This window comes from Hipposideros armiger, unplaced genomic scaffold (assembly GCF_001890085.2).
Source record: "Hipposideros armiger isolate ML-2016 unplaced genomic scaffold, ASM189008v1 scaffold_244, whole genome shotgun sequence".
In the NCBI taxonomy this organism is placed as follows: domain Eukaryota; kingdom Metazoa; phylum Chordata; class Mammalia; order Chiroptera; family Hipposideridae; genus Hipposideros; species Hipposideros armiger.
The window spans coordinates 1816336-1828736 of record NW_017731594.1 but is presented as its reverse complement, the minus strand read 5'-3'; the positions used below and the strand labels follow the sequence as shown (position 1 = coordinate 1828736).

General features: G+C 36.8%; 1 protein-coding gene across 3 annotated transcripts in view; it reads right to left on the bottom strand.

The window, feature by feature from the left end:
• HERPUD2 (HERPUD family member 2) overlaps positions 1-12401 on the bottom strand; it is a 97564-nt gene that overhangs the window by 18600 nt on the left and 66563 nt on the right. For 2 of the 3 annotated variants that reach the window (XM_019655721.1, XM_019655719.1), the window contains one exon: positions 1574-1651. The exons of the other annotated variant lie outside the window; for it this stretch is intronic. In XM_019655721.1, coding sequence (XP_019511266.1) covers positions 1574-1651 — 78 coding nt within the window. The remainder of the gene's footprint in view (positions 1-1573; positions 1652-12401) is intronic. 3 annotated transcript variants of the gene reach the window in all.

Below are 12401 nucleotides of genomic sequence, written 5' to 3'. Positions count from 1 at the left end.
GGTCTGAACCCATTTCTGGTAACAAAAACCTTTTAAAAAGCATAACTATTGCATTGTTTTGTACACCTGAAACTAATAATTAAAAAAAAGTATTTGTGTGCACACAGACTCTAGCTATCCTTGTGTTAAAATAATACAAAATATTTCAAAGCGCGTAGAACAGAAGGTTTTTACGCATAAAAGCGGGGGAATGAACAGGTGGAACACAGTGGATGTTTAGGGCAGTGAACTGCTCTGTAGGATGCTGCACAGGAGGAGACACATGATTGTACATTTGTCCAAACCCACAGAATGTACGAGAGCGAGCCCTAGTGTACACTATGCGCGTGGGTGACGATGTGACAGTGTGTAGGGTCAGCAGCTGTAACACACATGCCACTCTAATATGGAATGCTGTTAGTGGGGGGGGCTGTGCGTGTGTGGAAGCAGGAGGCATATGTGAGATCTCTGTACCTTCCACTCAATTTTGCTGTGAGCCTAAATGCCCTAAAAAATAGTCTATTTAAAAGGAAAGTGGGGAGGGGAACCTGCTGCAAATTCCACTATTTTTGACAGAGAGGTTATTAAACCACTTTGGCAATCTGAAACTACACAATTAGAATGAAAATAACAACTCTGGGTGGTGAACACACAATGTGATATATAGATGATGTATTACAGAATTGTACACTTGAAACCTATGTAATTTTACTAACCATTGTCACCCCAATAAATTTTAATTAAAAAATAAAATAAAAATAACAGCAAGAAGTCACACCAGCAAAGCTACAATGTCAACTGTCTACACAGTAGGGTTACACCAGCATAAGATTTTTGCAAGTTTCCGAAACATACAGGAGAGGGTATAGATCTAAATCAGAGCAGGGATATCAAGAACAACATGAAGAGTGAAGTCAAAGATCTAAGGCAAAACATAAAAGCCATAGATTTAATTCTGCTACATTCACAAAGAGCAGCATCTCAAATACAGAGAAGTTCTAAAGTATAAATTCCACAAATGCACATGAGCTGAAAGCTGCCATTAAAATCACCAGCATTCAAGCTAGTCATTGTCAAAAAACTATAATGGAATATATTTTAGCTCTAAGCACCGGCATTCCAAGTTTGCTAACTGATGGACCCCTTGGGCTTCCTTCTATTTCTCCCCTGAAATTAAATTCCTACCCCAAGTAACTTGGATTAAATGTCACGCAGCTGGTCAAAAGGGGCTATCAGAGAGGAAGGACACTGTTACCCATGGAAACCCTTCACCACTCCCTGGACACTCTGCCCCTGCACCACTGACAAGTCGATGGTGTTTTCTTACAATAGATGGCACGTACTTGAACACAAATACATAATCCTATTTCAGAGTTAGCTATCAGATAGATACACAAAACTGCTACCTGCGCTGATCAGAATCCATCATTATGTCCTTTACTTTCTAGTTCACGTTCACCTGTTATGTCACCCAAAAGGGTTGATTTTAAGCATCTAAAACCTGAACTGGTTGGCTATCGATCAAATTTCAGAACGTATCTCCCCTCACACTCTGAATGTGGCTGGTATCAAGTAGCGGTAGAAATCTGCTTACTTTTCTGAGAATGTCTTTCAGCTGCAGATGATCGGCAAGCAGTCTGCCCGAATACACCAATCTCTGATCCTTCGTCAACTAAGAAATGGGACAAAGAAAAGAATTCAACTTTTTCTAATTATACAAAATGAAGGCTGGCATAACATGCCTAAATATGGGTAAAGTAAATGCCCTTTAGGCACAAATAAGCAGAAAACTGACACAATTTAAGAATTTTGTTTTTCCAAATTCCACTTAACACATTAAGAGCTCAGCAACTGGTAGCATATTTATTGCAGATATAATACAGATAATTACCAATTTTTTAAAAAACAGAGAAAAAAGGTAAATTGGAGGTTTGTCTTTTTAGTCACAATGCATGTGTGACTATCATTAAAAACCATCAGACTATAAATGAGAAGGTGGCTGACCTTCTATTAATAGTCAACAATGGGATAAAATTTCAAACTCACCAGTTATTTTGCAATGTTTTGTCAGTATTTTTAATCTAAAAGTATATGTAAGATTTATTTTCTTCTTTACTAACATCATGCAGAACAATTTATTGGTTTTAATTCAAGAGCCATTTGGATTTAATTACAGCTTTAGGTAACCTGTTTTTATTATTCCTGCCACTCTCACGAATGTCTTTGTACATTTCTCAAAAAATATGGGATGGGACTAAAGAAAAATCAACTCAAGTGCATGGAGATTCAGTGGCCATCTCTATATGCAGCCCAAAATAGGAAATACGTTCTAATTATCTCTGCTCTATTTTGCACTTAGGATGAATCTGCTAAGTGCACCCGTTGCCAGCATTAAAGAATTTAAAATTAAAGCATTTATGTATAGTCCCCATAAGATCTCCTATTTCATAACTAGGCAAATGTTCCTTGAATTCTATTAAAACAATTAACTACATAGTAGCTATATCAACAACTGTTAAATATGCCAAGTCCAAGCAAAACAATAACAATTTTTAAGTAGACTATATATTCAGCATGACTAGTAAAAAAAAAGGGTCTTATATTAAAAATAATAATAGAAAATGTCATACTGAGTAAATTCTGTAGTTGAGGGGTCCTTAGGTACCAAAGATCAAGGGTTTTGGTTTAAGTATCTCTATAACCTTGTGGAATTTTATGATTTTCAATGTACTGCCATTCTTTTCAAGTCCTCAAATAGTACCATTTTTGGTCAGTAGGTGTCCCTTGAGGTTGGCTCCGGTGTCATTTTGACATGACCTCTGTAGTCTCAGATAGCTTGCTTGCTTTCAGGCACAAAATGCCAGGTGCATCTGCCAACATGTTTCCTGCGCCACACCTCACCTCAGCCATTGCTCCAGGGGCCTTGATTCCTTTTAATGGGAAATGGTATCTAAAGACCAAAATCTGGAATCTAAGACTACTTTTCTCTTACTTCTCATTATTTCTAAGATTCTTCATTAAGGACAGCTAGAAAAATATGTATTTTTTTGAAAGGAAAACTTAAACTCTGAGGTCATACTGATATTTCCGATTTAAATTAATAGAGCAGTATATGGTTTTTGCTTATTTTATTTGTAACTTCTCTCACCCTGGAAGTCTTGCTTGCTAATGACATTAACAAACATACGCCATTAGCAAACTTACTTATATGCTTTATCTTACTACATATAATCTCAAAATAAAAATAATATTGGATGAGGCTTAAGATTTCTAATGGGTTTCTTTTGCCTTTACATATATCCCCTTAGAAATATATAGTTAAAATACTGTGTTTCAAAATTACTTGGAATAATTTCTCCTGTATTATATCATCATCCTAACATTAAATTATTAATGTATTACCATTTAGAGATTACATTCTTCTATTTAATTTTTTAAATTATATGGCAATAGAGTAAAAATTACAGAACAAGGTACATTCAGATAGGTTTAGTTTCTGTCCCTGTTCCCTCCCTAAGTTTTGTGTTTTTTTTTTAGCTGAGCCATCCTGCCACCTGTTGGCAACTCAGCAGCAGCTCAGCTCAGGCCGGGAATCGAACCACTGTTCTCAGAGCTCGCACTCTTGAACGAGCTCTTAACCAACTGAGCCACTCGGCCGGCCCTCCCTCGCTCTGTAAGTTTGAATTACCCTTCCATCATTTCTTTCTAACAACATAACAAATCTGAATATAAACACACAACTATTTCCCTTCTTTTCTCACACAAAAGGTAGTACACTAGACTTACTCTTTTGTACCTTGTTTTCTCACTCATACCCTGGAGATTACGCCTTAGCAGTATTGTCTTCCCATTCTTTCTGACAGGTGCATAATGCTCCAGTACATAGAAGTACTATGGCTTATTAACGGCTATTTGAGTATCTCCAGGCTTTCAGTATTACTCAGAGTGTCCTCCTTTCATACTATTCAACTTATTTCTGTATTCTCCCAGAGTGTCCTGCTCCATGGAGACGCCTAGTGACCTTGATAAAAGCAATCTTGGTGGAGCAATAGATATTAACTGGAATAGATATTAGAGAAAAGGAGAGGAGTACAGTTGGAGACAATGAATACATACAACTTATGAGGAGTTTTGCACCAAGGACAAGGAAAGAAATAGAGCCCTGGCTAGAAGGGAAGTGGAATTATAATTTGTTTGCTTGTTGTACTGTTTTACGTTTTCATCTTATTAAGAATAGAGACATGTTTGTATGCCAGTAGGAATAGTCCAGTAGAAAGGGAAACACTGATGACGCAGTAGAGAAAAACAGAGAATTTCAAGAGCAATGTCCTGAGCAGCTAACAAGGGGTGCAGACAGGTGAAGAATGCTGAAAGCGTGTACAAGACCCCACTGCCAGCACTCTGTGCCTCAGCTCTCTCATCTGCAAAGTGACAGTAATAATAGTATCTACTTCACAAAAATAAAAACGCACATAACAATGAGATGCACATAAACCTCTTGGAGCACAATACCTAGTAAACATTCCACAAGCCTTTGATGCTAATTTCTAATACCTGCTACTCTGACATGAAGCAATTTCATGAGGATTTAATGAGGAATTATGTGGAAGTTGTATGGCTGACAGCAGACTATGTGCTTGCATGTTCATTATGCGTAAGAACATGATTAGGACATTGCTAAAGAGGTTTGGTTAAAGCTGTGATGGTTACCACTTTTAATGACTAAAAAAGAAAGCTCCAAAACAACTTTCAAGTCTGTTTAAAATGACACTTATAAATAACAAAAGGAATGCTTTAAATTAATCGTACCTTCTCTACACAGAGAGAAAAACGTTGGTAAAAAGCAGTCCATTTGCCTCCCGTAGCTAACCATCAGCAAAATCCTATGGCCTCTATGTCCAAAGTCCCTCCCAGGTCCGTCCATTCCTTTCCATAGTCACTGGCATTACCCTAATCTAAACCATCATCTCTTGCCTGAGCTCCTGCAATGGCTTCTGAACTGGTCTTCACGATTCCATTCGACAGTCCATTTCCATTCAACAGTCTGCAGCCAGAGTGCTCTTTTAAAAATGTAAACCAGTCCTGTTACCTCTAATGGATTCCCAGTGCACTGGATTGAATTCTAATTCTTTACCATAGCCAGTCGGTCCCAGCAGATCTGGTTTCTGTCTCTCTGCAACTTCCTCTGATGATAGTCTTTCCTCCTCACTCACTGCCGAAACTGACATTCACCTAGATCTCCAAATATGCCAGGCTCTCTCCCAGCTCAGACACTCTCCCTGCAATGTTCTCTCTCAGCTCTTGCATGGCTAAATCTTAATCATCTTTTAGGTCTTAGCTTTAAAATGTCCTCCTCAGAAAGGTCTTCCCTGAATTACAAATGTAGAGTATTCCTTTTCACATATCCTGTTTGTTTCCTTCATAACACAAACCACATGTAATTATGTTCACATGCTTGTTTCCCTAAGCGGAACATGAGTGCCGAGAACAAAGGGTCCATGTCTGTCTAGTTCATCACTTTGTTCCCAGAGCCTAGCACTGTGCCTGACAGAGTAGATGGTAGATGCCAATTTGTTAAACAGAGTGTCATGAGTCCAAAAGTGTTCACAAAGATTTGGAATACATCTGAATACAGCTCATCTGAAGTTCTTTACATCAGTTATTTTACATGTAATCATTAAGCATGAAAATAAAATATTTAATCTATGAATCACAATACCAATTTAAAACACTTGCTGGTGCTAAATTCATCTGGTTTCTTTCTACAAATAGTACTGGTATTAGCAGATTACTATGAAGGAGAAATCATGTGCTAGTATCTTAGCATTACTTTTCTCTAAATTAGTAGTCAACTTCAAATAAACTTTTATCTTTCCACAGCAAGGAAAGATCAATTTTCAAAAAAGCAGAATACAATAATATAACAAAATTACAATGGTATACCCCCCCTCCAAAAAAAAAAAAGAATACAGGAAGCAAAAACAAGTGTAAACAAAGATGTGGAGAAATTGGAACCCTCGATATTGCTGGTGGGAATGTAAAATGAACAGTTTTTGTGGAAAAGTTTGACAGTTCCTCGGACAGTTAAACACAGAGCTACCATATGACTCAGTGTATACCCAGTTCCATTCCTAGATATATACCAAAGAGAACTGAAAACTTATGTCCACACAAAACTTGTACAAGAATGTTCATAGCAGCATTATTCATAATGCCAAAAAGTGGAAACAACCCTTATGTCTATTAACTGATAAATAGATAAATACAATGTGGTAAATGCATGTCATGGAATATTATTCAGCCATGAAAAGTGATGAAGTACTGATACACACTACAACATGGATGAATCTGGTAAACATTATACTAAGTGAAAGAAGCAAAGACACAAAGGCCACCTATACTATGATTTCATTTACATTAAATTTCCAGAATAGGCAAATCCACTGAGACAGAAAGTAGATGCGTGGTTACCAATGACTGGGGAAACACAGAATGAGTAGTGACTGCTAGTGGGTATGGGGTTTCTTTTTGGGGTGATAAAAATGTTCTGGAATTTGATGGGTAATGATTGCACAACTTTGTGAACTGCTAAAAACCAGAGTTATATATGTTAAAGGGCACATTTTATAGTATGTGAATTATATCTCAGTAAAAAATATTGTTGCTTTAAACTGAATATTCAAATGCCTTCAGATAAACAGAGTTTTAAAAGGAAAAGGAATTCTTTAATTTTACTGTGGGTGAAAACAGAGGAAAAAAAATTTTCATGTGACTAAAGTAGGTATGAAGAATTGAAAGTTTCTATGTTACTAAACAGTTTGCCTCTTCAGTTTATCTGGAAAACCAGTGGTTAGATATGATAACAAACAACACTATAATCTACTGAATTTTCAACAACTATAGTTATTTTAGATTGTAAGTATTAGAAAAAATTACAGATATTGAGCTATCTATTCAAATCAAATTTAACTTGTATAAGTGGCAAAATTTTATTTATGCAGACCTGCTCACCAACAGTATCTTTTACCTTGCTTGAAAATTCATTTCTGTATTAGTTAGGGTAAGTAATGCGAGCTGCTATAACAAACTCTAAGATCTCAGCTGCTTAACACAATTAAAGTTTATTTTTTTCTCTCAATAAAAAAAAAATTACATGGCACCCTTTAAATATAAGAATTCAGAAGACTCGGGATTAGTAAATCTGAAATAAAGTACTAATTAAATTGCCTATTCAAAGTTTCCACTGTTAAGATACTGGATGCACAGATCACCATATAAATAAATAGATGTGACCATCTGTTACCACCACCACCACTCTTCCCTGCTGCTCACACCCTCCCTCCAGCAGTCAGCAAATCCTATCAGATATACTCCTTGCAGCCGCCACTGCTCCGTCCTAGATGAAACCTGATGATATGTGGTGGAGGAGAGACAGATAAATTACCAAGCTGGAAACATCCTGATGGTGTTCTGAGCAGCCCAGCGACAGAACTACTCATATACCACTCCAAGTAAACAGCTGCTTAACCAGCTGGTCCCCAAAACTCTGCGACCCACTGAACAGACACTGCTAAAAACCAAGGTGTGGAAAGCTCGCCTGCTAGTATAATAGGAAAATATAAATCCTAAACTGCGGAAAGATTTTTTTTTCTTTCTAAAAGATTTACATATATTATTATCTAATGTGCCTGACTTTTAAACATTTATTCAGATATCAAAACCAGAAAAAAGACTATGCATTCCTAATGCTTTTAAAATATTCACAGGTAGGTCTGATAGTTGAGTTTTACAAAGCCAACAATGCTTTATATTTCCAGAAGTCACCTAGAGATATCAAAAGATTAAATTTATTTTATGTGAAGGACTGAATGTGTCTCTCATAATTATGTAGGGCTTAAAACATCATGTTCTTAGTATATCCAACTTCAACATAAACAAACAGCTCAGTAAAAGCAATCTTCAACCTACATGTTAGTTCAAAGAACTATAACCCAAGCCCTTTGAAAGTAGTAACTATTAACATTTCAATACTTACATACAGTTGTCACAGTGTCAAACAGCTTTAAAGAGCTGGTTCCCAAGAGGTGCACAAAATATAGTTTCAGTGGGAAATGAATTCGGTGAATTTGTACTGGGACATATCTCACACTACCGCTAAACTGACCCAATCTAAAGCCCCTGAAAATTCAGAAACACTGTAATTCCATTTACAGTGTTTAGTGTACCCAAACTGCCTCTACCCCTTATCTCCTTGCAACAACAGTAAGCAAAATCAGCAAGCAGAGCTTAAAGAAGAATTTCCTCTAGAACTTCAAAGGGACAGTCCCTGCTTAGCTGTTTCTACTCACAGGCCATTCACAAATCAGGTATGCATACAGCAGAGAAGGCCAAAACACATGACTGCTATGGTTCACAGACAAGCAGGAATGTGAAAAGATAGCACAAGGCAACGTGCTTTGAGGTCTATGTTCCCATTTCTTCCCTATAACTTAACAAAATAAGTAGAAATAACCACACACTAAGTTGACATGCATTAGAACAGTATTAAAGCTATGTTATCCATCTGTGGCCTTTAGATGACACACTGTCTAAATACACACACCTTTTTCTATTGTTCTTTTAATCTGCAAGTATACAAATGAGATGACCAAGTCCCTAAAGGCCTTTCTTAATCTTATGACATAAAACTATGATATAGAGTGTGAATCATAATGGTTAAGAGCTGAGGCTTGCAAGTCTGACAAACCTGGGTTTAAATTCGAATTCTACTACATAGAGGTCTATAAACCTGGGCAAAAAAAGCTGGTAAGAAAATCTAACATCATAAGGTATCTATGAGGAATACATCATAAGGTATCTATGAGGAATAAATGTGATAAAACATATAAAGTACTTAGTAGAATGCCTAGTACATATGGCAACCACTTAGTAAATGGCAATTTAAAATGCAATAGTCAATATAGTTAAATATTTAGTTATATAAATATAATAGTTAAATAAAAGCATTTGAGACCATCAAATCAGTATTTATTATGTAAAGGAGAGAAACTTAAAGTTCTGGAAAAAGCCTATTTTAAAAAGTATTGATGCCAAAAATAAAAATAATAAAAATAAGTAAATAAATAAGAAATAGCATTGATGCATGATTAAACAAAACGCTATCTTCAAAGTACTGTTATTTTCCAAAAAACATAGGAAAAGGCTACAAAGGAGTTAAATAAAACAAATTTTAGCCAGCTTTCATTAATTTTTCATCAACCTTCACACTCAATTTAATAATATTCTTTGTTCAAAAAGTTTCAAAAATGTGAACTATATTGCAATGTAACATGAAACCCTCTCATATGTATATACTAAAATTTTATAAGACAATAGTCATAACAGAAATTTTCTGTGTATGGATTATAGCCCCTTTAAATCAATAGTTCTCAGGTGGTTAAGCAAGCAAGTTTTTAAAAAGACCTGCCTAGGGGGGTGGCCGGTTAGCTCAGATGGTTAGAGCGCAGGCTCGTAACACCAAGGTTGCCAGTTCAATTCCCGCACGGGCCAAGAAGCTGCGCTCTCCACAACTAGATTGAGGACAACTACTTTACTTGGAGCTGATGGGTCCTGGAAAAATACACTGTTCCCCAATAATATGTCTTTAAAAATAAAAAAAGACCTACCTAAATAAAGTAATAGAGAATTACAACGACAGACATAAACCTCAATATGTTACACAAGCTACTTCCACCGATAATGAAAGACATCCATCTGAACTGTAGGCAATTTGGTTACAGAATGTTATGTTTTCAGAATAGAAGTTACACAACTGGTTCTATTCCTGTTTCTTTGTAATGAAGTTGACTGCTTTCGTTTAACAGTAGGAAGCACCAAGACAGAGGAAATCTACACAGCACTGAGAGACACTTTCAACAGGCATTTGACCTCAACACTGCAAAAATGGGCGCGAAGGCATACAAGCCCCAGAAAGGTTTGCATTCAAATTGAATTCAAAGTGCCTCAGGTCCATCTTAGTTATTGTTTGTGTATGAGAACAGTAAGAAAAGAGAGATAATGAAAAAAGTGCCTAATTGAATTTAAAGATTGTTTCTTAGGTTTTCTCTCAGATAGTCCATTCTACTGGGTAGCATTAAGTTCAACCATTTTGATATTTACATCTCCAGTAAGTCTAAACTAAAAGTGTCAAGTAAAAGTAGCTCTCACAGGTAGCTTCAGCCCCTGGTAACAATTACTGAAATTTCAGAATAATTATTTCACACTACAGGCTAACTTCAGAATGTGAACATCTAAAGTCAAAAAGTGATGACAAATGTCATATTAGATCACATTAGAATAAGATTCCTAATTCTCTAAATACACTATCAACATGAACTGGTGCGCTTCCCAGTTCCAACCACATCCTAAAACAATAATACCATTAGAAGTTAAAACTACAAAAGGGCTCAATTCCACATCTGAGGCTTTTAATTGATGACTTGTAAACTTCTGCATAAATATGGCAACTGTCTTATTTCCTAACTTGAAAGCACCTGCCCCTTTGTAGCCTATTATGGATCTATAATCTTTTTACATAGAACTACATTACTAAATCGCTATATTATAAAGCATTTAGAATCATCAATGTAACATTAGCTCTGAGAGAATAATTAGAAAAACAAAAAAAGCTCTCATCTTTTGTGCTTAAAAGCTTAAAACTGTTATCAACTCCAGGAAAATTGTCCCTGTGAACCTTTTCTTACCCACCACCCCACCCCCGATTCCAGGGTTGCCGATGCCTTCCCTGTGCTCCTAAAGCACTCAGTCCATCCCTTTTGAATAACACTAGTCTCCTAATATTAGTTATTTACTTACATGTTTGTATTCCCACCCCCCCACCCCCGCCCCGAGTAGGCCTGAGCAGACCTGAGCTTCGTAAAAGCAAAGGACTCTTACCATCACCTTCATGCTTAGCATATAGACATTCAAATGCCTAATTAAATAAATAAATGAAGCCCAAGAAAGTGTGCTTGGAGGGTGAGGGGATTTGTTGTGGGTTTACTGAGGGAGGAGGAGTTGAATTTAAAATATCCATGTGGCGATTACCTGTGATTAAGTCAATATCTGACCATAAAGTTAGAATCTTAAGATTGTATGCACTGTTGCAGAATTCCATTAATAGCATGTAGACACATGACAGATCCTTGTAGAGATCCTAAAAGGACAACTTCAAATCTCCATTCTTTTCCCTCCAGCAGCTCCTATTCATTTTCCCAGAAGCCACTGCCCACAGGAACCAAGTCCCTCCACCTACCCCTGACCCATCGGATGCTTAATTAAGAGCGGTGTTGACCGCAGCCATCAACTTTTCTACTTCTTGATGGGAGACAAGTGCTTCTACAAGGCGATGGAACCCTATTCTGTTTCCAAGTCCACCCACCTTCTCCAGGCAGATGTGTAAGGAATCAAGCATAAAAAACGATCTCTATTAAACACCAAGGCAGCTCTCGAGACACTTTAACACAGAATCAATGTTAAATAGTTACCTGGGTGGTCACATGAACCCAAACTTCCTTTATAATGTATTATATTAGTAATGAAATATTGCTTATATTGCAAAATACTCTGTTCTAAATAACAACCTTCCAAAGAAAATGTTTGGGACTCCAGTACCTATACTGAGGACTACCTATGGTTTTGGGGGTATCATTAAACAGTCAGTCTGTTCAATAACTGTGATACTTCAAATCAATTCTCATGTGATAAATAAGTTAGAATGCAAGCCTGTCAAATCTAATAACCATACAAAGTTTTCAATGAAGTTCTATGAAAATAAACACATGCCCCGCCCCCAGGTCCACCCACTCTTATTACCATAGAAATAAACTTCAGACATTACAATTCACTTGAAGACTTTCTGGAGGAGAAAAAAAGTAAGGTTTGCCACAAGGTTAGGTACTTCATAGACTACATATTATTTGTACAGCCTCCAAAAGCATCTCCAGTGTTAGCAGTGTAAGCAGGCAGGTTAGGAGGGCGGGGTTTAAAGAAGTTTGCAACTCATCTGTCCCCAGCAGCTGACTCACGCCTGGGGGCACTGACAGCTCTCCACTAGAGACCAGTGCTACTAGGGGTGCAAGTTAGGCAGACAGGTTTCACACTCCTCTCTTAGATACTTTTTTTAAAAGAGAAAGTTTTAGAAAAGTAATAACTCTTGATTCAAACCAAGTCCCTTTCGGTTTAATCCCGTAATATAAAGATCCTCACATAAGTACATACTTGAGCATAAATACTTAGAAATGTACAAGTACTACTTAGGAATGGTATTCGGGCTACATTATGAACAGTACTACGTAAGGTTATGACTTTAAATTCTGACTAGTCTGAAAAGCTTTTTTCCACTTGGAAAATGTGCAAAACAAATTATATGCATTAAGAAGTCT